The sequence below is a fragment of the Lathyrus oleraceus genome, chromosome 2, assembly GCF_024323335.1.
Source record: "Lathyrus oleraceus cultivar Zhongwan6 chromosome 2, CAAS_Psat_ZW6_1.0, whole genome shotgun sequence".
NCBI lineage: Eukaryota > Viridiplantae > Streptophyta > Magnoliopsida > Fabales > Fabaceae > Lathyrus > Lathyrus oleraceus.
In genome coordinates this window covers 338,146,989-338,173,170 of record NC_066580.1, presented here as the reverse complement: position 1 = coordinate 338,173,170, position 26,182 = coordinate 338,146,989, and the positions used below count along the sequence as shown (strand labels likewise).

Here is a 26,182-nt window from a genome sequence, read left to right as displayed (position 1 = left end):
CTATACGAAGGAACCGTGCTACCTTAATTGACATGCAAACGAGACTACGTGGAGTCTAGCAAACCTAGGGGATACAATCACACCACACAAACATATACAGCATGAAATAAACACACCAACAAGGGGGCTCAAACATCAAGGCTAGGCTTTAGTCGAGGGGTCATATCAACCTCAACAAACAAGCCTCTGTATCGGAGTCAGGTTAGCTCTTAACCTTGCCATTGAGGGGCTAAGGTGAAGCTGATGAAAAGGTGAGTGAAGATAAGACTTCACAGCTCATATCCCTGGTCAGGGAGAGCTTCTGACAAATGAGCATGGGTCCAGAATGGGGGAACCCTTCTATACTCAGAGACACTGACACAATGTGCACTGCACAGGATCTTGGGTTTCGATCTCAATGCTACAACCATGTAATGGGAGCAAGGAGAAGACTCACAGAATAGTGGGGGATAGGCTACATATCCCTAACTTCCACCAATTGCCTTATTTAAAGGACTTTCACCTGCTTGGCACGAAAAATAAACAATCACACACAATGCCTCTTAAGGAGGACTTCAGACAATTTGCCCGGCCAAATAACGGGCCGGGTCTCCAGACTACATGAAGAACAAGAGGTGCATACCTCAAATGCCACTTGCTATAAAGCAAAGCAATGCAAGTTCTTAAGAGAACTGAGCAACTAAAGGTACCTGCAAAAGTCAAACAGAATCAGCATCCCAACATCAACAAAATAATAACATAAGGATCAACCAATGTTCAATCAAACAATAATGTGCAACATGTGCATAGCACAAAGATCAAGTGGACCAAGCCCTACAAAACAAACAATTAGTCAAATGATTTCAACTCAATTATGCATCAACCTCCTTAAGGCACTAGCTTTTTAACCTGAAAAGTCAAAGTCAAACTCAAACATAAGTAACTAGACCACTAGGCCAAGCCTAGGGTCCAAGGGAGGAAAAAATATTAAAACAGCAAGCAAATCATGATCAAAGTCAAGATAATTCAATTAAGAAAGGACTCCAATTGGTCTCGAACCCAAACTATGCCCCTATTTCATTTTATGCATCATGTAAGGCAAAGGAAGCAAGTGTAAATCACATATGAGCAACCAGCAAGATCAAACTCAAAAAATATCAAAACAGAACATTAAATTCCACAAAAATTATATCCTAAACAGAGGACATTCAACAAGCTACATGTCAATTTTCATGCCATTTGGACTAGTGGAACTATGGGAATTAATTCAACATGACAAGGCATGCAAAAACACAACCAAATGAGGTCACAAAATGTATGCTAACTTCAATCGAATGGTAAACAGTGATATTACATGGGAAATTGATGGGACCAAAGCTAAATGGAAGCTACACATGTTAAGAACTACCTCACCAAATTTCATGTTCATAGGGTTAGGGATGAGGATTTGGCAGCATATATACAAATGTAACACAAACAAGGCCCCAAAAATGATAAGCAGTAGACAAAAATCCTAATCAATTAGAAAATGGATTATTAAAATCTACAAAAATTCATGTTGAAAGTTAACATCTCAAAGGTATCTCATGCAAAAAATCAAGGCCATAGGCCACAGGGAAGCATGGAAAAATAATTGGTGAATTCAGCATATCATGTTGTGTCACATATTATCACACTCAAGTTCAATAAATCATATCTAAAAAACCAGAAGTCCAAAATTGCAAATAATATGCCAAAAATTCCAGAAGAGAGTCAAGAATCTACACCTAAAATTTCAATCCATTTGGAGCTAGCATGGTGATTTTATGATTAAAATGGTGACACATGTGAATATTGCATACATTGGAAAGATCTCTATGGCAAATAAAAATCCTACCAAGCACAATTTTATTTTTTGATTCTATAAAAAAGTAGATGAAAAATGAAGACTAACAAAAAAGTCTTGAATTATTTGGATCAATATTGAGTAATATATGATTTTTAGAAGTTTTGAAATATTTATTGGAATATTTATTTTGGATTTTTGAATGAATTTATTAATTAATTTAGGCGAATGGCAAAAATGTAATTCTGGAATCCCAGGCCAAAACGCAGCGTTCAGCTTTAATGACATGGCGGCACTGGATTCGCTCATTCCAAGCGGTAAACACGTTTTGAAATTGCAAGGCGCGGATGAAGGATCTACAGAGCAATTTTTCCAGAAATCTTGTGTTCTTCCTCGTTCTTGAACCTTCTTCATCCCAGAGTAGGGTTTGAGCAAATGTTAATGAAAACGAACACTCTATACACCGTTGGAACCGGTATGAACTCAGGATCGCAAATATGCATGTGATTTTGTCCAGAAGTTAACATACAGTGCGAATCGAACGAAAGAAAGAATGGCGTCGAATCTTAAATCACGAATTACTCAACCAATCCACAACGATTTTCAATTCTACAAGTTTCTACATGCTCTACAATGAACATACTACAGAATCCCTAAGCTAATTGCGCTAATCGACGGTTTCGAAATCCAACCTTTCTTGGAGCTAGCAGCAATGGAGTTCGCGGGATTTGAACTTCAGCAATGCGAAACAGATCGAGAATATTGTTCAGGAATGCTTGTAGTTACGTTCTTGCAGCTCGGAGGTGCCTGGATCAACAAGATTTCGTGGACTGTTATAGAAGAAAGCAGGTTTCGCAACAGCTTGATTCAGCCACCGTTTTGCTTCGATCTTCTTCAACAGCAATTCAACAATACCTGCAAGTTGTAAACCAGTAGAGAAAGCACACAGAAATTGATGAAATCTTGGTGGAATGAACCAAAAGGTGTTGTGTGAATTGGAGCAAAATGAGAGAGTTTGAGAAAATTTGCTTTGAGATTTTTCTGTTAGATGCAAACTGTGATTTGTGAATTGTGATTAGCCTCCAATTTCTGTTATAGATTAGGTTTATATATGGAACTCTTAATCCAACTATAATTACAATTAGCAAAAAATGGATTAGTGAAAAATGAGATTATCCAAATATGCTTATGTACATGGTTTGGCCCTTATGCCCTTGAATGGTTAGAGACATTGCAGCAGTATTTTCTCACTTTGAACAAGTTGCAAATATCATTTGGAAGCTGATAGAATTGGTCTCATGTCCAAATTCCTCATATTTTGCATTTTGGACCATTTTGCCCCTCACTTTTAATTAGTTCACTTCAAAAATGACCTTTTGCATTGAGCACTTTTGGAAAAATCCAATTATGCACCACGAAAGTACATATCAAATGGGGTTTGTGCATATAAAGAACTTGCAATTTGGACAATCCATGTGGAAGTTATGGCCTCCTGATTACGGGCCTTTTTTTGAAATTCACTGAGCCATAATTTTCCAACCATACATTGGATTTTCAAGTTCTTGGACTTTTTGGAAAGGTGAGAACAAGATCTACAACTTTCATGTTGGACAAAATTCCATTTGAAGCTTGTATGATGAAATCATTTTGAGGAGAAAAAGTTTCCATTTTGGGCAGCTGAAATTACAGGTCACCTGCTATTTTTGGAAACTTCTTGTCTGACCTCCAAATCTTCAACCTTGGTCTTTGATATGTCAAATGAGACTCATATGGACATGAATGAGGCCTTTCAAACCATCTCCCACCTTCCAATCCATAAAATCAGGCACAGTTGACCACAGTTGACTTTCTAGGGTTTCAGCTGAAATTCAGCTTGACTGATGACTTCTGAGCATCCAATCTTTGGCCAAACCACTTCAAAATGATCCTTGGACCATATGAGCTTGATGAATCAACCCTAGGGCTTTGTTCCAATAAAAATAGCACTTGCTTGCTTGACTGACTGATTCTTCTGACCAGTTTGACCTAATTTGTCAGTGGGCTTGCACTTGGGCAAAGAACAATGCAATGTTATGCAATTGACTATGTTATGTTAATGACCTAATGATGAAAATGAATGTACAAATGGTAGGGTGCAAATTTGAGGTGCTACAATAAGCTTTAGCCAATGTGGCAGTACTATCACAACGGATAGAAATTGGTGATATCGGTTTAGGCCATATCGGAATCTCATATACCAAATTCCTTAGCCATTCCGCTTCTTTACCAGCAGCAGCTAATGCTACAAACTCAGATTCCATTGTGGAACCAGTTATACATGTTTGCTTCTTGGAAGCCCATGAGATGGTGTCATACCCCAAAATTTGCCCATTAATATTACAAGGCATTTCTTAAGCACTCCAACCTATTTTTCAAGGCATGGATCCCAAAAGAACAAAGGCCCAGCTCACAGATGGCCAAATCCAGAAAATGGTCCAAACTGGCATGCTCGCTAGGCGAGCAAATCCTTCGCCTAGCGAACCCTTCGCTACAATGCTCGCCTAGCGAAGCTTGCGATATATCAGAATTTTCGGGCTTCATTCTGAGCCCATTAGGTCATCAAAGGAGTATTATAAATACCCCAACTTCAGTCAGAAAAAGGGAGAACGAAAACAGACAAGGACGGACAGAAACCCTGGCATAGAAACCCTGGAGACTAATTCAGAGAATTCCGAGTAAAGAAACCCTGAAGGCCGCTCATCCGCACCGAAGTTGCCGCCGTCCAACTCCATCCGATACCAAGAGTGGTCAGTCCCTTCAACATCGCCATTCAGTTGCAACAGGTTTGCGCATCACTACTGTTTTATGTTTCCAATTTGTAATCTCTAAATACATAATGCATCATGATTGAATTTTTTGATATGTAATTAGATTTTGCATGTGAATTCCAGTGAACCTGAATACCTTAAATGATTAATCATATAATTGCTGTAATGAAAACCATAAGACATAGAATTGGTTGAAATTGATACTGATATCAAAACCAAAATCCGCAGTCGCTCGCTAGCACATCGCTAAGCGAGCATGCAGCGAGCATTCGCTAGGCCTTCGCTAGGCGAAGCAGGAGCGAACGGGACAGTGGTTGTTTTGTTTCTTTGCTGTTCTGCCTTATGGTTATCTAATCAAGATTTATTATAATTCTGCATTATTTGGCCTGATTTTATGACTGTTGTGTTCATTTTGTGGTGCAATTTTCAATTGCACTTTATCTCGATGTTCTAACCCGTGTGCTGAATTGTGTAACGGCTTACATATAGGAAACGGCCGGCTAGGTATTCCACTTTATGTGTGGGATACCCTTATGGAGATGGATTCTGAATTATTTAATTTTAATGTGGAGATTCATCCTAAATTACCCAACTGATTTTAATGTATTGATTTCATCGATTTTAATGTGGACTTAACTACTTAATCGATTACGGCTATCTAATTAATTGTAAAACTTTGCCTTTAAATATGCGATCTTGGACCTCTCTTTGTTACCCTACGATATTACGGTATTATGGTCATGTCCCGCGAATGTGGGGATGCACTTAGCACAGACCCTTCGGTTAAATCATCATAGTCCCTCGGATGTTGCCTTCGAATATATGATTTTGTCCCTCGATAACCCTTCGGTGTAGCCTACGGTTAAATGATGATCGTCCCTTCGAATGTTAAGGTATCCCTACAGAAGTTGCCTTCAATGACCAATCGATGACCCTACGATGACCCTTTTACATCCAAAGGATAAAATTACTTACTTCTCAATAGTAAGGACAGTTTTACCCTCATAAGGATAGGAAATGCCCATGAAGACCTTAGATAGGTATAACTCTTAATTGCTGGGTCACAACCTAAAACACTTTTCACACCTCACAACTTTCAAAGCATCTTTTGGAAAATCACCACTTGGCATACATTCATACTAGAATCATTGCTAAGTTATATTTTTCTAAACCATTTTCATAATTAAACGAGATAAATACTTTGTATACATTCATACGAGAATCATTACAAAGTTAAACTCTCTTTTCAAAACATTTTTAAGCAAATTCACGAACACTTTTTTCAGATAAAAACATAAGTGATCCAGCAATTAAGAGCTCATGGATAACCATGGATACAAAGGGTGCTAATACCTTCCCTTTGTATAATGTACCTCCCGAACCCAAAATCTAATTAAGGTCTTTCCTGTTCTTTTCCGCCTTTCCTTATTGGATAAAAGAAAAGTCGGTGGCGACTCTTGCTATCCGCGACATTGCGATTAAAAGCAAAACACACAAAGTCAGTTCACCGTATGACAGATGGCACCTCCCCCAAGCAAGAACACCCATCCACTTGTAGAGGATGAATCTTCAGCATTATTTATCCAACTAGCATCCGAATAACCCTCTAACACCGAAGGAAATCCCATATATGACAATCCATAATTCATTGTACCCTTCAAGTACTTGAATACCCTAGTTATCGCATGCCAATGATGTCTACTAGGATTACTAGTAAATCTGCTCAACTTTCCAACCGCATAAGCAATATCCGGTCTAGTACTAATCATAGCATACATCAAAGAGCCTATAGCTTTTGAATATTCGAGTTGATCCACAGGTTTACCTGTATTTGGCATAAGCTTTTCTCCCGGATCCATGGGAGTACTTACTGGAGAACAACTTTCATAATTGAACTTCTTGAGTATTTTCTCAATGTAATGAGATTGCATAATTACAATCCCCTTATTCTCCCGTTTAATCTTAATACCAAGAATAACGTCTGCTTCTCCCATATCCTTCATGGAGAACTTTGATGACAAGAAATTCTTTGTTTTATCAACTTGATTTTGGTCGGTGCCAAAGATCAACATGTCATCAACATATAAGCAAATGAAAACTCCTTTACCGGAAGTATCAAATTTGCTATATACACATTTGTCAGCTTGGTTTAGAATGAAACCATTAGACAAAACAACCTCATCAAACTTTTGATGCCACTGCTTCGGAGCTTGTTTCAGCCCATACAACGACTTAACTAGCTTACACACTTTATGCTCATTACCAGGCATTACAAATCCTTCAGGTTGCTTCATATACACTTCTTCCTCCAAATCACCATTTAGAAATGCTGTTTTGACATCCATTTGATGAATCACTAGATTATGAATGGCCGCCAAGGCAATCAACAATCTAATAGTAGTGATGCGGGCAACCGGAGCATAGGTATCGAAATAATCAATCCCTTCCTTTTGTCTGAAGCCTTGGATAACTAATATAGCTTTAAACTTGTCAATTGTACCATCGACTTTCATCTTCCTTTTGAAGATCCATTTGCAACCCAATGGTTTGCAACCTGGTGGTAAATCAGATAATACCCAAGTATTATTTTCCATGATAGAACCAATCTCTTCGTCAATTACTTCTTTCCAAAAAACAGAATCTCGAGATTTCACAGCTTCATCATACGTTCTTGGATCCTCCTCTATGCTATAACAATAATAGTATTGAGTGTCAATCTGATCCTTTGATCCCTCAACTAAATATAGTTGAAAATCAGATCCATAAGATCTAGATTTTCTAGCTCTTTTGCTCCTACGGGGTTCAAGTGTCTCACTTGGCACATCATTTGAATGATCATCCCTTAGAGATTCATCTGAATTAGGTATAGAGTCCTTTGGTCTAGGTATAGAAGAGAAACAATTCTCATCAAATATGGCATCTCTCGATTCTATAATCGTGTTAATAGAAATCGAGTCATTAGGTTCTATAACATAAAACCTATAGGCCTTGGAGTGCTCAGCATATCCAACAAAGATGCAAGTTACACCCTTTTCACCCAAAGTTTTCCTTTTTGGGTCCGGGAGTCTAACCACGGCCCTACAACCCCAAACACGTAGAAATGTTAAGTTGGGTCGTTTCTTATACCAAAGTTCATATGGGGTAGTCTTGTTCCTTTTATTAGGAACCCTATTTAACAAATAGCAAGCCGTTAACATAGCTTCTCCCCAAAACCCTTCACTCAAACCAGAGTAAGATAACATGGCATTCACCATTTCCTTAAGCACTCTATTTTTCCTTTCAGCCACACCATTTTGTTGAGGTGTATAAGGTGCCGTAGTCTCATGAATGATTCCTACGGATTGGAAAAATACAGGATCATAATATTCACCACCTCTATCTGTACGTAATGTTTTAATCAACACATTCTGTTGCACTTCAACTTCAGTTTTATAAATTTTGAATTTATCTAAGGATTCGTCCTTGGCGTGCAACAAATAAATATAGCAGAATCTAGATGCATCATCTATGAAAGTGACAAAATATTTTTTATGTCCTAATGATGGAGTAGCATGCAAATCACATAAATCACTATGTATCAACTCAAGAATGACAGATTTCCTTGTTATACTTTTAAAAGGTTGCCTAGTGATCTTTGTTAACATGCAAGTTTTACAATTTTCTACATTTTTATCAAAAACAGGAATTAAATTATCTTTAGACATTTCATGCATTCTTTTATAATGTACGTGTCCTAGACGAGCATGCCATAACGATGAATTGATAACATTCGAAGAGGACATAAATACAGAACCAGAATCATTAGGAACTCCATTCAAATTCATCATAAACATACCATTATTATAATATCCAAATCCTACAAACACACCAGACTTCGATAAAACATATTTATCGGATTCACACACTTGCTTGTATCCAAGCTTATTTAATACAGGACCAGAAATTAAATTCTTACGTATTTTAGGAACATACAACACATTAAACAAAGTAATAGTCTTTCCAGAACTGAATTCTAGCACCACGTTTCCTTTGCCTTCAACGGGAGCGAAGTGATCATCTCCCATGTAGAGGACAGAACCATCTTCCACTGGAACAAGAGTCTTGAACCAGAAACGATCCTTGCAAACATGTGTTGTAGCGCCAGAATCAATCCACCACGCGATAGCATCATCCTGCACATAGAATGCTTCAGAATTTAGTGAAACCGATTGTTTAATCAAACTATTCAAATCACGAATTGATTTCTGACCTTGGTTTTCGGATTGGTCCTTAGACCCCTTTCCTGAACCACTTTCATTCGCGTTATCATGCTTTTTGCCGGAACGACAATCCTTCTTGAAGTGGCCTGTTTTGCCACACTTCCAGCATTCTAGTTTCGGTTTCTTGTTAGCACCGAAACTGCCCTTATTGTTCTTGAAAGCACGCTTCTTTCCTTTGTTTTTGTTGTTACCGTTCTTACCACCCTCTTCGACCATATTAACCGAGGGTCCAGCAATTTCTTTTCCTTTTCCTTTGTCATCCTCATGCGCTCTTAGAGATTCTTCTATGCGCAAGTGACTTCCAAGTTGGATCAAAGACAATTCGTCTTTTCCATGCTTCAGATTGTGTTTGAAATCCTTCCACGAAGGAGGCAACTTGTCTATGATGCTTGAGACAGATATTGTTTCATCCATCTTCAATCCATGTTGTGTGAACTGTCCAAGGATTCGGAGGAGTTCATTGAATTGTTCCATGACAGACCTCGATTCAACCATTTTGTAATTGTTGAAATCGGTTACCAAGAACTTTTTACTGGATGAGTCCTCTGCCATGTACTTGGATTCGAGACAATCCCACAATTCCTTTGCAGATTCTATGTTTTGATAAATATCAAATAAGGGATCAGACATACCGTTAAGAATGTGCCCTCTGCATATGTAGTCGTCGTTCTCCCATTTTGATCTACGTCTCAGATTTTCAACCGTGTCTTCCTCCAGAAGTTCTGGAATCGGTGTAGACAGGACGTGCACCACCTTCAACGTTGTCAACATGAAATGCATCTTCTTTTGCCAACGCCTGAAGTCTTGTCCTTGAAACTTGTCCAATTTTCCGAAGTTTGTAGTCATCTCCTTGACGGTGCTTCCTCCAGCCATGATTATCAGAAAATACTTTGTTCGTTTGTTAGAAAATTGGGTATGATAATCCTGGATAACTTCGAAGAATCGTGTTCGTACACTTTCCGAACAAAGTATTTCGACCCTATTCTTGCCTGGGTTCACGAAATCTTTGTGGGGATAATTCTTGAAGAACAATTTGTTTCTGGCAAAAAGAAATGTTCAGGAATGTAGAGAGAAAGTTTGGTTTCGTTATGTCTTTTAAAATTGAGGCCAAATGACTCCTTATATAGGAGATCAATAACAGAAACCGAAAAGACGCAACTGTTTAGAAACGGTTACGTCGGTTGGGAAAGGATTCGAAATTCAAAAGAAAATTTCGAACGTTGGAATCCCATTTCAATTATTCGCATTCAATTATACGTTGACTCGACGAGCGTGCACTTCGCACTACCCCTAACTCGTTTCCAAGCTTTAACGTATAATTGCATCGGCCTATAATAAATCACATTACTACTAAAATTACATTGATGATACTAAAATCACCAACAGTCTCTTCATAGAATGACTGATGAAGGCTGCTGGTAGTCAAAAAAGTTTCTTATTTCGTTTTCCTTCTGACATATATAGCATTGTAAATATTGTTGTAGAGTTGTAGTTGCATGCTTTTTTATATGATACTTCAGTTCATACTTTTGTAGTGTTTTTCAATTTCTCTCGTTTTGTCAAAATACTTACCAATTAATCATCGAATACCGTGGTAAAATGTAAATGTGATACTCTATTGTTCATATTTTTCGTTGTAGTTTGTTGCTTAGTCCAGACTTATTATTTATGGACATTTGAGAAGTGCATGTGATGGATTAATGTATTGGCAGGTATACCCAAGAGACATATATGCTTTCGGACTTGTAGCTTGGACCGGAAATGATGTATTAAATAGGAGGTATGCTTGCTTCCTTTTGAACTGAACTTTCCATTGTCATTGTGGCTGAAAGAAATAGATATCTTTCCAAAAAAAGCTACCAATATTGCATTTTCATCTTCCTTATTTAAAAAATGGATGCTTCCGTATTCATACTTTCTGTTAGAAATTTGATGGAATATCAGGTGTTTATCTATTTCATTGATTTCTTTAAGATCAATAGTTGGCGAGTTATGTTGCTTTTCCTCCTTTTGGGTGTTCGGGTGCAGGTTGAGGCTGCAAGCAGAATCTAAAGGATTTAGGCTTGATGATACAGGGTTGTTTCCAGCTATTCAAGGCTCTGGTGGCAAACGGGTATGGCCTTTTCTAATTACGAAAAAGATTAAAACGATTATATTCTGATTCACTTGATTTTGCAGGGCACAAAAGGTACTGCAAATATGAAATTATATACCGAAAGGGAGGTGTTTGATTTCCTGGGTTTTCCTTGGCTTGAACCACATGAAAGAAATCTCTAAATACCGGAATAGTTTGGTTAGTCTTCTAGAAGTATGAGATACAGCGTCGTCTTGCGATACTGGGAAGTGGTGTCTAGCTTGATTTTGGTGGGCTCTGAAATCCAATGCTTTGTAAATATATATGTAGGAAGGATACCAGATTACGATTCTGGCGTCATCTTCAAAAGATCGTGTACACAAAAATAGATCAATAGGATGAATGCTGTTTTTGTTTCCGGGCTTTGTTTAAAATGTATTAAGTTTAACGTTATGACTACACTTTGAAACATAGTGAGATTGGATCAAAATGAAGAATGAGTGTTAAAATATGCTGATCCTATTCAGTTTTCCAAGTGTTCCAGATATTTACCATGTTTTTACTTGAATTTTTTCATGATATATTTGTATTCCCTCGAAGTCTTGCGAGCCTAAAGGCTAGGAAAGTTAAATTAAACAAAGTGATATTTACCATGTTTTACTTGAATGTTCAATAATTCTTTCCAGTCAACAGTCCTTTGAAAACACATTCATAAGATCTAAAACAAAAATTTGCTGTTTAGAGACCAATTTAATGATCAAATTGTTTCAGTCTCTCCTCTCCAGGGACCAATTTAAAGCCTTATATTTTATTGAGTCTCTAAATCGGTCATTACATGACAGTTTTTATGAGTAATTATAACCATGTAGACTTGGATGAAACTACTGTTTGGATCTTCAAAAGTTACAACATGGCTGAGGCTGTGCTTGAACTTTTGCTTCACAATTTGAGCTCACTTGTTAACAAAGAGCTTGACCTATTATTGGATTTCGATCAATAATTTAATAGTCTTTCAAGTTTGCTCACTACAATTAAAGCTACACTTGAAGACGTTGAAGAGAAACAATTCACTCACTGTGCTATCAATTACTGGCTGCATAAGCTCGAAGGTGCTGCTCACGTCCTTGATGACATCTTGGACGAGTGTGCCACTCAAGCTTTGAAGTATGAAGGAGTCAAGGGAAGCCTTTCCAATAAGGTAGAAACCTCTTTCTTATCCTCTTTTCATCACAAACATGTTGCTTTTCGTTACAAAATTTCTAAGAAAATGAAGAGGGTATGAGTGACGTCCTTGACTGGCGCCAAACCACTTCAATCAGTACTCAACCTCAGGTTTATGGAAGAGATGAAGATGATGATAAAGTTATAGCCTTTTGGTTGGTGATGCTTCCGCTTTTGAGGATTTATCTGTCTATCCAACCGTTGGTCTAGGCGGACTTGGAAAAACAACACTGGCCCAACTTATCTTCAATCATGAGAGGATAGTCGATCACTTTGAACTAAGACTTTGGGAATGTGTTTCTGAAGACTTCAGTTTCAAGAGAATAATAAATGCCATTATAGAATCAACATAAGAGCCACTACAAAGAAGACTTCTCGATTTACTACAAAGGAAAAGATATTTTTTGTTTTGTATGATTTGTGGGATGATGAACAAGGAAATTGGCAGAGGTTGAAATCTGTATTTGACAGAAGAAGCGAGTAGTTTTATAAACTTCTGTTATTATTAGAATGCAATTTTGGACTTTATACATAAAAAAAACTTTAGCTATTCTACTAATTATGATAAATAGTAAATACTCTTAATTTTCCCACTGTCTCTTGACCTTCCAAATCTCTCCATTAACTTATTATTAAAACCCATTAACTCTAACATTAAAGTTTATTCAACAAAACTCCTCTGTAAACTTAAATGTTTCTTCTATTCATCATGCCTATCAACTTCTTGCCTCTGTCGAAGATTTCTTTTGATAGTGGTTTTGTGAAAATGTCTGCTGCTTGGTCCTTACTTGCTACATGCTTCAATTCGACATTTCCTTCCTTCACGTGTTCTCGAATAAAGTGAAAGCGAACGTCAATGTGTTTGCTCCTTTCATGGTTTACTGGATTCTTTGCTAACTCAATTGCTGACCTGTTGTCAACGTGTATTATTGTAGCATCGTTCTGTTCTAGCTCCATTTTACTCATCAATCTTCTGAGCCATATTGCATGACAAACGCACCAGGATGCTGCTACATATTCTGCTTCACACGTCGAAAGAGTTACTATTGGCTGCTTTTTTGAAAGCCAAGTAAATGCAGTATTTCCCATGAAAAACACATATCTAGAAGTGCTTTTTCGATCATCTATGTCTCCGCACCAATCACTGTCAGAGTAACCAACCAGCTTGTATTTGTCTGAATTCGAGTAGAACATCCCAAGTGACACTGTTCCTTGGATGTACCTCAGAATTCGCTTTAATGCTTTCCAATGTGTGTACACTGGCTCCTCCATGAATCGACTTACAATGCCTACACTTAGTGAGATATTTGGTCTTGTACATGTGAGGTAGCGAAGACTTCCTACCAAACTTCGATATTTTCCTGTTTCGACACGTTCTCCTCCATCAAATTTTGACAGTTTTGTTCCTGGTTCCATTGGCGTCGAAGCCGGATTACAGATTTCCATCTTATATCTTTTCAAGATTTCTTTTGCATATTTTTCTTGTGAAATGAAGATTCCTGTTTCTTCTTGTCGAACTTCCAGACCAAGAAAGAATCTCATCAGGCCTAAATCTGTCATCTCGAATTCACGTGTTATTGTGCTTTTGAATTCTTCTATCATCTCATCATTACTGCCCAGAAAAATAAGATCATCAACATAGAGAGCAACAAGTAATACATTCATTCCTTTTTTCTTCACATAGAGGGCATGTTCATACGGACATTGCTCGAACCCGTTCTCCTTGAAATATGTGTCGATACGTGTGTTCCATGCCCGCGGTGCTTGCTTCAGCCCATATAGCGCTTTCTTCAATTTCAGTACCTTCTTCTCTTCTCCAGCTTTCATGTACCCGAGTGGTTGTTCGACATAGACTTCTTCTTCGAGTACACCATTCAGAAAAGTTGTTTTGACATTCATTTGAAATATTGGCCATTTGAATTGAGTAGCTTGAGATATGAGTAATCGAATTGTCTCCATTCTTGCAACAGGTGCAAATACTTCGTCATAATCAACTCCTGCTTTCTGTTTGTATCCCTTCGCAACAAGTCTCGCTTTGTATCGTTCTATTTCTCCTTGAGCGTTCATCTTTTTCTTGAATACCCACTTTACACCAATGGGTTGACTACCTTTTGGCAATTCAACTAGCTCCCAAGTGTTATTGTGGTTAATCGCCCTCATCTCTTCGTCCATGGCACTTTTCCACTTCTTGTCTCGTACTGCTTCTTCAAAACTGATGTTTTCAGCATCTGCCAGGAGACATACAAGGTGCACTTCACTTGTCGAATCATACAGATCTTGCAAACTTCGCATTCTGGGTTGTGTAGGTTCATCTTCATCGTCAGAATCTTCAAGTGTTGTCGAAATGTTTGATGGTACAGCGACAAATGGTTCTTCAACTTCGACAACAGCTTCTATCGAACTGTTCTAGTCCCACTTACTTGCTTCGTTTATTCGAACGTCTCTACTCACTATCACCTTCTTTCTTATGGGATCAAATAGCTTGTACCCTTTTGTTTTCTCATCATACCCAATGAGTATGTATTTCTGACTTTTGTCTTCAAGTTTCGTTCTTCGTTGATCTGGTACGTGTGCATAAGCAACACTTCCAAATACTTTGAGATGAGAGACTGTTGGCTTCTGTCCGCTCCACGCTTCTTGTGGTGTTTGATCTTCTAACTTCGAATGTGGACATCGATTTTGAACATAAATAGCACATTGTACAACTTCTGCCCAAAATTCCTTTAGCATGTTCTTGCTTTTAAGCATTGAACGAACCATGTCAAGGACTGTTCGATTCTTCCTTTCAGCCACCCCATTTTGTTAAGGTGAGTATGCTGCAGTTAGAAATCTCCTTATACCCTGCTCTTCACAATACTTCATAAAAGCTGTCGAAGTATACTCACCACCTCTATCTGATCGAATTGCTTTAATGTGTCTGTCGGTCTCCTTCTCCACCATTACTTTGAACCTTTTGAACACCTCGAATGCTTCAGACTTTTCTTTCAAGAAATAAACCCATGTCTTCCGTGAGTAATCGTCGATAAAGGAAATAAAGTACCTTTTGCTACTGAAGGATTCTGGCGTGATTGGCCCACATATGTCGGTGTGAATCAAATCAAGGATATGCTTAGCTTGATATTCTGCCTTCTTTTGAAATGAAGTTCTTGTTTGTTTGCTCAGCACACATTCTTCACAGAACTTTCCTTCATAATCCATATCTGGTAGTCCATGCACCATGTTCCTTTTCGCCAACCTTTTTAAACCAGCATGATGTAGATGACCAAAGCGTAGATGCCATAGTGACGCTTTGTCTTCGACATTTACTTGTAAACATTTTTCTCGAACGTTTATCAGATTCAGTTTGTACATTCGATTTCTCTCCATTTCAACACGAGCAATCAGATGTCCCAGCTTGTCCTTCAAATACAGTATCCGTTCTTTCATAAGTATCGAATAACCTTTTTCTTTAAGTTGTCCCAAACTCAAGATGTTGGTCTTAAGATTTGGTACATAATAAACATCTTGAATTGATCCAATCAACCCATCCTTCTGCAGGTAACGAATCGTTCCTTTGCCTTCGACCTTCACTTTCGATGCATCTCCGAAAGACACATTTCCATCTTCAATCTTTCTCATTTCTTTAAACAGGTGTTTGTGACCACACATATGGTTACTTGCTCCTGAGTCAAGATACCAAACATTGTCATTTGTGTTGATCTCATTTTGAGCCATCAAGAGAAAACCTTCATTTGCTTCAGCTTCCAAGGTTAGATTGGTTGTTTCTTCTACCTTCTTTTCGATTCGACAATCTTTTGCAAGATGTCCCACTTTATCACAGTTATAGCATTTGAATGAGTTACAATCCTTCGCATAATGGCCATACTTCCCACACTTGTAGCATTCAAAGTTGGAATGGTTCGACCTACCACCTCTTTGACCACGTCCTCTGCCACGCCAATTTTGCTGACTCGACTGTCCTCTGTCGAAGTTGCTGCCTCTACCACTTCGACCACTGTCACGTCCTCCTCGACCACGTCCTTTTCCTCGAAAATTTTGAGAAAAGAGTACCTTTTCGTCTTTGATTTGCTCCTTGGTTTGATTTGCGTCCTCTACTCCTTCTTCCTTCTTTTTCATCTTTCGTTGTTCGTGTGCTTCGAGGGAACCATCGAGCTCTTCGACTGCGAGCGTCGAAAGGTCCTTTGACTCTTCTATTGCACACACAATATTCTCAAATTTATCTGTTAAAGATCTCAAAATCTTTTCGACAACTCGTGCATCAGTTACTGTTTCGCCATTTCTGGTGAGTTGGTTCACCACCTTTTGTACACGCGTAATGTAGTCAGATATATTTTCTGACTTTTTCATCTGCATCCTCTCCAATTCGCCATGAAGTGTTTGGAGTCGAACTTGCTTTACTCGATTTGCTCCTTTGAACACTTTCTCTAGCGTGTCCCACGCTTCTTTCGACGTAGTCGAACCGACAATCTTTTTGAAGCCTGATTCATCAACAGCCCTAAACAGCATGTAAAGTGCCGTTTTATCCTTCGATCGCGTCTCTTTCAACGCCTTGTTTTGAGCTGCCGTATATCCCTCAGTATCTGTTGGTTCTTCAAACCCATCTTTGGTCACCTCCCACGCGTCTAGAGATCCGAGAAGAGCTTTCATTTGGATACTCCAGTTTTCGTAATTTAACTTCGTTAGTCGTGGCAACGACATTTGATTCATCATATTTGCCATTAGCTCTGATGCCAATTTGACAGAAGAAGCGAGTAGTTTTATAAACTTCTGTTATTATTAGAATGCAATTTTGGACTTTATACATACAAAAAAAACTTTAGCTATTCTACTAATTATGATAAATAGTAAATACTCTTAATTTTCCCACTGTCTCTTGACCTTCCAAATCTCTCCATTAACTTATTATTAAAACCCATTAACTCTAACATTAAAGTTTATTCAACAGTATTGACATGTGGGGGAAAAGGTACTTCAACTTTGGTCACCACTCGTCTTCCAAAGGTTGCAGCAATCGTGGGAACAATGCCACCTTATAATTTATCAATGCTATGTGAGACTGATTGTTGGGAATTGTTTAAACAACGAGCCTTTGGAACAAATGACGCTGAACGGGCAGAGCTTATGATCATAGGGAAAGTTGAAGATAAGCACATATCAAATCATAATTATTTGATTATGATTTGTTAAAATGTTACAAAACAATGGTGTAAATAGATTTATTCTCTATTATTATTATTTCCTTATTTAGGTAGTAGCAATTATAGGGAGTTATTTCTCTGTTTATTAACAAGTTAGTACAACTTGTTGTATCCTATTTATACCTTACAATGTAATAGTTCCTATCACAATGAAATATACAATATATTTCTATATGGTATCAAAGCACAAGATCTGAACCATCCCTAAATCTTGAGCACCACCCATGGCAGATACTAAAACAGAAAATTCAGCCAACAATTTGGTTGAAGGACATGCTCTTCCTATCACTGGTCACAAATTGAATGACCAGAATTACAATCAATGGGTGCACTCAGTCAAAATCTACCTTCAAGGAAAAGGGAAGGAAGGTTATATCACAGGAGACTCCAAGTGTCCAAAAAAGGGGGATTCAAACCTCGAAAAATGGCAACTAGAAAACAGTCTAGTAATGTCATGGCTGCTAAACACCATGACAAATGAAATTGGAGAAAAATTCATGTACTATGACACTGCCAAAGAGATGTGGGATGCCGTAAAGGAAACCTACTCTAATGTCGATAATACGTATGCAATTTTTGAAATCAAGAGCATACTCCATGATTTGCGTCAAGATGACCGCTCAGTCACAAAGTACTTTAATAGTCTCAATCGTCACTGGCAACAACTGGATGTATATGATGAAGTTGAATGGAGTTGCACGGAGGACAAAAAGAAGTACAAAGAATTGGTGGAGAAAGATAGAGTCTACAAATTTCTATTAGGTTTGAACACAGAACTTAATGAAGTTCGTGGGAGAGTCCTTGGAACCAAACCTCTTCCAAAAATTCGAGAAGCATTCTCGGAAATACGAAGAGAAGAGAGCAGGAGAAAAGTGATGCTTAGAAAATCCAATGCAGTCCCATCTATAGAAGGATCTGCAATGGCAGCAAGGGGAGATCATCGTTCTTTCCAAAAGAAAACTCGGCCTTGGTGTGACCACTGCAAGAAACCGGGTCATACCAAGGAGACATGCTGGATCATTCATGGAAATCCATCAAAGCTAAAATGGACTAAAAACCGGGACAACAGGGGGAACACAACTGAGGTAAATTCTCACTCATCACCATTCAACAAGGAGCAAATGGAAGCCTTACAAAAAATGCTTCAACAAACAATTGGTACAGCTACTGTGGCACAAAAAGGTAATCTTTTTCATGCTCTAAACACTAGCATGGGAAAACAAAATTCATGGATTATTGACTCAGGAGCATCTGATCACATGACTGGAGATTTGACTGTCTTTGATAGCTATTCTCCATGTCAAAATAATTCGACTGTTCGAATTGCTGATGGTACCCTTTCTAAGGTCATGGGTAAATTTTCAGTCATTATTTCACAAAATATTACTCTTAGTTCAGTACTGTATGTGCCTAAACTTGATTGTAACTTGCTGTCCATCAGTAAACTTACAAAGGATTTGAAGTGTATCACTAAATTCTTTCCTAACCTGTGTGAATTTCAGATTTTGGAGTCGGGGAGGATGATTGGCAATGCTAAAGAATGTGCTGGACTCTATATCCTTCAGGCTGAAGCATCTAAACCAGAATCCGAGGCAACCTCTTGCGCTGTAGTTTCTGCATGTAGTGAAAATTCTGCAATGCTGTGGCACTATAGACTAGGTCACCCAAATTTTATGTACTTGAAAAAAATGCTTCCTAAAGTATTCAATAAAAATCAGAAGTTGTTTCAATGTGAAATTTGTCAATTGTCCAAACATACACGCATCCCCCACCCACCTCAACCCTATAAACCTTCCCAACCGTTTTATGTTATTCATAGTGATGTATGGGGACCATCGCGAGTCAGAAATGTAACTGGATCAAGATGGTTTGTCACCTTTATTGATGACCACACACGGATCACTTGGGTCTACCTTATGAAAGACAAATCGGAAGTTGGTAGAATATTTGAATGTTTCCATACCATGGTGCAAACATAATTTCAAAGCAAGATTAGAGTGCTTAGGAGTGATAATGGCCGTGAGTACTATAATTCTGCACTAAGCTCATACTTTATGCAACATGGAATAATACATCAAACCTCATGTGTGGGTACACCTCAGCAGAACGGGGTTGCCGAGAGAAAGAATAGACACCTCCTAGAAGTAACCCGATCTCTCATGCTAGCTACAAATGTCCCTAACCATTTTTGGGGAGAAGCTGTCCTCTCTGCAACCTATCTAATAAACAGAATGCCTTCCCGAATCCTTAACTTTCATACGTCTTACTCCACTCTCCAAACCTTATACCCAACCAATCGCATCCTTACATCTATTCCTTTGAAAATATTTGGATGCACAACCTTTGTCCATAATCTTGATCCCCAACGCAGTAAACTTGACCCGAAATCCATTAAATGCATATTCCTCGGCTACTCTCCTCACCAAAAGGGATACAAATGTTATTCACCTCAAAACAAAAAATTCTACCACATCATGGATGTAACTTTTTTTGAGAATCAACCATATTATCCCAAAGTTGGCATTCAGGGGGAGAACATCTATCTAATTGAAGTGGTAGAATCCCAACTTTTGGAACTTGAGCTAACTGAACCCAAACTCATTGCAGAGGCATCAAAACCTACACCTAAACCAAATGAAAATGCAACAGAAACTGCAGAACCTACACATGGACCAGAAGAAACTACGTTAGAAAATGTAGAGGAAATTGCAGTAGAAACTACAGCCCCTACAACAGAAACTGCACCAGAAAACGTGAAAGTGTACTCCAGGAAGAGCAAGAAGGGAATAGAGTCCTGCACAGCTCCAAGGCAGAACCAAGAAACCTCCAAGACTCTAGAAAATGACGTTCCCTCAGGTAATACTGCTCCTAACTTTGTGAATGTTGATGACATTAATATTCCTATTTCTTTGAGAAAAAATGTAAGATCGTGTACTAAACATCCCATTGAAAGATTTGTATCTTATGGAAAATTGTCCCAGAGTTACAAGACGTTTGTAACAGCCCTTGACAATACACATATTCCAAGCAACATCCATGAGGCACTCCAAAATTCTGAATGGGCAGCAACCGTAACTGAAGAGGTTCAGGCCTTAATTAAGAATGGCACTTGGGAGATCACAAGCCTACCATCAGGGAAGAAGCAGGTAGGATGCAAATGGATATTCTCCATGAAGTATAATGCAGACGGGAGTGTAAATCTGTACAAAGCTCGACTTGTAGCAAAGGGATTTACTCAATCATATGGACTAGACTATGAAGAGACTTTTGCACCGGTGGCCAAACTGAACTCAGTTAGAGTTATTCTCTCTTTGGCTGCAAATTTAGATTGGCCACTCCATCAACTAGATATCAAGAATGCCTTCTTAAATGGTGACCTAGAAGAGGAAGTTTATATGAAGATTCCTCCTGGACTTGAATCATCCAGCACCGCAAATATGGCGTGCAGGCTCCGAAAATCCCTTTATGGCCTCAAGCAGTCTCCAAGGGCGTGGTTTGATAGATTGACTCGAGTTATAAAGAAAGACGGGTTCAACCAATGCCAATCAGATCACACTATGTTTGTTAAACACTCCATGGAAGGAAAGGTAGCTTTGTTTATTGTTTATTTTGATGATATCGTTATTACAGGAAATGATTATGATCAAATTGATCATTTAAAGGGACTCTTGGCAAAGGAATTTGAAGTTAAGGACTTGGGATAACTGAAGTATTTTTTAGGGATGGAAGTTGCTCGAACAAAGGATGGTATCTATGTATCACAAAGGAAATACACCCTTGACTTACTTCAAGAAACTGGAATGCTTGGGTGCAAGGCAGCTAATACACCAATAGAACAAATAAAAGGAAGAGAAGATGAAAGTCCACCAGTCGACAAAGATAGATATCAAATTTTAGTTGGGAAACTAATCTACCTATCTCACACTAGGCCCGACATTGGGTTCACTGTAAGCTTGGCTAGTCGCTACATGTCAAATCCAACATGAAAATGGCGAATAAAATCCTCCAATATCTCAAAGGCACACCAGGCCGAGGCCTCCACTTCAAGAGGAATTCAAACAGGGACATTGAAGTTTATACAGATTCAGATTGGGCAGGATGCTCCACAGACAGAAAATCGACTACAGACTATTGTTCATTTGTGTGGGGGGACATAGTAACTTGGAGAAGCAAGAAACAATCTGTAGTGGCGAGGAGTAGTGCAGAAGCAGAATTTAGAGCTATGGCCCTAGGTATTTGTGAAGGAATGTGGCTTAAGAGCATGCTAGATGAAATCAAAATTCATGTGAACCATTCTGTGAGGTTACTATGTGATAACAAAGCTGCTATAAGCATTGCAAAGAACCCAGTCCAACATGATAGAACAAAACATGTGGAAATTGACCGACACTTCATTAAAGAAAAAATTGATTAGAAGATTATAAATATTGATCATGTCCCATCATGCAAGCAAACTGCAAATATCTTAACCAAGGCTCTTCCAAGGAATACTTATGAAAATATCAAATCCAATCTGGGTATGATAGACATCTACCACCCAGATTGAGGGGGAGTGTTGAAGATTAGCACATATCAAATCATAATCATTTGATTATGATTTGTTAAGTTGTTACAAAACAGTGGTGTAAATAGATTTATTCTCTATTATTATTATTTCCTTATTTAGGTAGCAGCAATTATAAGGAGTTATTTCTCTGTTTATTAACAAGTTAGTACAACTTGTTGTATTATATTTATACCTTACAATGTAATAGTTCCTATCACAATGAAATATACAATATATTTCTATAGAAAGAAATAGTAAAAAAGTGTAGGGGAGTTCCTCTTGCCGCAATAGCATTACGAAGTCTTTTGTGTTTTAAAAGAGAAGAAAAAGAGTGGCTCTATGTCTTAGAAAACAAACTATGGAGTTTACAAGGTGAGAACTTATCTTCATGATCTAGCTCAATCTATTATAGAAGAGGTTTGCTGCATTAAAAATGACAATCACATGCCTAACATGTTCGAAAGAATTTTCCATCTTTCAAATTATAGGTTGAAGTCATTTCAGGATGTCGATTCAGTGCACGTTTGTTTTTGTGGAAGCATGCATTCCATAACATAACATGTTCAAGGAGCCAAGACCCAACAATAAATATTCAATGTGCTTCCAAGGATTCACGACTCCAAATCAAAGAAACCATCACTTGGGTTGCCCAACTTCAAATCTTTGAAGACTTGTATAATTCAAGTGAGTGCTGATGATGATAAACTTTCACCTTATATATTCAAATGTTATTCTTTAGGAGCGATTGACTTCTTTGAGAGAAGAAAAATGTTGCCATATTCAATTGGTCATTTAAAATATCTAAGGTAAATGAATCTTTCTAAGGGTGACTTCCATAGTCTTCCAGAATCCTTGTGTAAGTTGTGGAATTTGCAGATAATTAACTTGGACTACTGTCAGTATCTCCAAAAGCTGCCAAGTAATTTAGTATGCTTGAAAGCCCTCATACGATAATCGTTGAGGGGTTATCAGTCACTCTTATGTTTACCCCTCCATATAGGAAAGATGACTTCCTTGAGAACTTTAAGCATGTATTTTGTTGGAAAAAATAAGGTTACTTTTGGATGAACTAGAAAAATTGAACCTTAAAGTAGATCTTTACATCAAACACTTAGAGAGAGTAAAAAGTGTAATGTATGCCAAGAAAACCAATATGTCGAGAAAGCACTTGAGCCAATTGTTATTGTCTTGGGAGAGAAATGGAGATTAACAGCTACAAGAAAATGTTAAGAAAATTTTGATAGATTTAATAGAATCAGATAGAACTCAAAAGCTAACCCAAATTAAAATTAAAACGCTTTTTCTGATGATTATATATGATGATGATAAATACATATACGTCGACAATGTCAGTGTATACCAATGTTTCTGGGTAAAGCTTTAATGAGTGGATCAGCCATTTGATACTTGGATGGAATGTGTATCAACTTGATGAAATCTGCATCCACATGTTTTCTAATGAAGTGACAATCTATATCAATGTGTTTGGCTCTTTCATGACTCATTGGATTGCTTGCCATTTGAACTGTGATGTGTTATCACATAATACTTTAGATGATGGAACATTGATGCCAAATGTTCTTAGGAACTGTTTCAGCCATAACAACTCGGATGTGAAGATGCAAAAGCCTGTGGGGGATTTTCTTGTTGTGATACAGTTGGCTGCTTCAGTTGGATCTCTGCTTCAGTTGGATTTTCTTGTATTCTGCTTTAGCTGATGATCTTAAGACAGTTGGTTTCTTTTTGGATCTCCAAGCCACTAGTGATTCTCCAATGAAGATGCAAAAGCCTGTGGTGGATTTTCTGGTTGTGATACAACTTCCCCAATCTGCATCAGAATAAGCAGAAATATGCAGGGAAGGATTTGAGGAAAACAGTATTCCTTGTCATGGTGTGCCTTTCAGGTACTGCAGGATGTGATTGATCCCATTTAGGTGTGGCTTTCTTGGTTTTGACATGTAGTGACCGAGTTTATGCAAAACATATGAAATGTCAGGCCTGAAAATAGTGAGGTACAATAATCTACCAATAATTCTTCTATACTGAGAGACATCTTCAAGTAATGGCCCTTCATCATCATTGAAAGATACACCAGGATCCATAGGAAGTGATAGTGGTTTTGCATCTATGAAACCTGTGCCCATGAGCAACTGAAAGATGTACTTATTTTGACATAGGTGAATCCTTTTGTTTGGGTGTGCAATTTCCAATCCAAGAAAGTATTTGAGATCTCCTAATAACTTTAACTTGAACTGACTTTGGAGCATATTTTTTTGAGTTTTTTGAACAAGCTTGAGATCATGACTGGCTAGAACAATGTCATCTACATGTTAATTGAGGGTTTTGCTATAAACCAAAATATGATCAAAAAATATAATGAATTTTTTTCTCAAAAAGTCTTGGAAAACATGGTTCATTAAGGAGTGGAAAGTAGCAGGGGCATCTGTGAGTCCAAACGGCATCACCAAATACTCAAAATGAACCTCATGAGTTTTGAAGGTTGTTTTATATTCATCACCTGCAGACATCCTTACTTGGTGATAACCGGATCATAAGTCCAATTTAGAAAAAATGGTAGCTCTCCCTAACTCATCCATTAAATCTTTAATTAATGGAATAGGAAAACGATCTTTCATCGTGCTTTGATTCAACCGCCTATAGTCGACAATAGACGCCAAGACCCGTCCTTTTTCCTAACCAAAATAGTTGGAGAAGCAAAAGGACTATTACTATATTGGATTATGCCTTGGGCCAACATATCCTTAACTAGTTGGTCGACAATATTTTTTTGGATTACAGAATGTCAGGAAAATAGGTTTCATCCCTCTCTCATTATTATTTCTGGTATATATAGAGGTTACAGGGTTATACAAGTAATTACACGAATTAATTACATTTAATGAGAACAAATCAATTTCTGATTTGTTTCCTTTATTCTAGGAACAAACCCTAAATCTATGAATAAACTAATTCCTATTCACATCCCCCCTCAAATTGATGTTGTTGGTCAATGAGCATCAATTTGCTAATAGTGGACGTGGAACAGCCTTGGTAAGAATATCTGCAACCTGCAACTGAGTACTGGCATGAGGAAGTGATATTAGTTTGTCATCATATGCGTCACGGATCGAATGACAATCAACTTCGATATGTTTGGTGCGTTCATGAAAAACAGGATTCACAACGATTTGGATGACACTTGTATTGTCCGCATAAAGTGAAGTTGGCTCTGTTTGAGGAAATCCAAGTTCAGCCAAAAGACCACGAAGCCAAATTATTTCAGAACAGGCAGCAGACATGGCACGATACTCAGATTTAGTAGAAGATTTAGAGACTCTCGCTTGTTTCTTACTTTTCCATGATATCAATGAAGAGCCAAGAAACATGCACCAACAAGTGGCAAATCGCCGAGTATCAGGACATCCTGCCCAAATCGGCATCACTATAAGCACTCAGTTTAGGAGCAATTCCAGTGGGAAAGAATAAACCACGATGAGAGCTTCCCTTCAGGTAGCGAATTATGCGACGAACTGCTGCCAAGTGAAAATGACGAGGAGAGTGCATGAATTGACTTACTTGTTGAACAACAAAAGATATGTCATGGCGAGTAATAGTCAAGTAATTAAGGCTACCCACGAGTTGACGATACTATAAGGGACCAGGCAAGAGATCACCATCATCACGATGATATTTAACATTAACCTCAAGAGGAATATCCACTGGATTAGCCGATTGTAGACCAGCTATAGAAATTAAATATGTGGCATACTTGTGTTGATGGAGGAATATGCCCTTGGATGTAGTATGAACCTCAAGACCAAGAAAGTAATGCAAATTACCAAGATCTTTCATATGAAACGATGCTTGTAACTGTTGTTTAAGGCTTTGAATCGAAGCATGATCAGAACCAGTAATAATCATATCATCAACATATAGAAGAAGTAGGACAATTCCAGTAGAAGTTCTATGAATAAATAGAGAATAATCATATTGACTTTGAGTAAAGGAGAACCCAAGTAAAGTTGAGCGGAATTTTTCATACCATGCTCTAGGCGCTTGTTTCAAACCATATAAGGAGCGTTTGAGCTTGCACACACCCTTAGATGACAAGAATAAACCTTGAGGAGGAGTCATATAAATATCTTCCGTCAGGTCACCATGAAGAAAAGCATTTTTCACATCCATTTGATGAAGATACCACCCGTTAGAAGCAGCTATGGAGAGTATTGTACGAACAAATGTCATTTTGGCAACCAGTGCAAATGTCTCATCA

General features: G+C 38.0%; 1 protein-coding gene and 1 pseudogene across 8 annotated transcripts in view; both read left to right on the top strand.

Annotated features, from left to right (window-relative positions):
* The window catches only part of LOC127119397 (DNA polymerase lambda), a 30,846-nt gene extending 19,342 nt beyond the window's left edge, over positions 1 to 11,504 (top strand). For 3 of the 8 annotated variants that reach the window (XM_051049628.1, XM_051049632.1, XM_051049631.1), the window contains 2 exons: positions 10,899 to 10,983; positions 11,049 to 11,504. In XM_051049628.1, the coding sequence (XP_050905585.1) occupies positions 10,899 to 10,983; positions 11,049 to 11,147 (184 nt within the window). In that variant the 3' untranslated portion in view covers positions 11,148 to 11,504. Of the gene's footprint in view, positions 1 to 10,582; positions 10,651 to 10,898; positions 10,984 to 11,048 lie in introns of all 8 variants that reach the window. The other 5 variants (XM_051049627.1, XM_051049633.1, XM_051049629.1 and 2 more) reach the window with 2 other exon arrangements.
* A 350-nt stretch (positions 11,505 to 11,854) lies between these two features.
* LOC127123123 (putative disease resistance protein RGA3) lies at positions 11,855 to 24,923 on the top strand (annotated as a pseudogene).
* Positions 24,924 to 26,182: the final 1,259 nt, after the last annotated feature.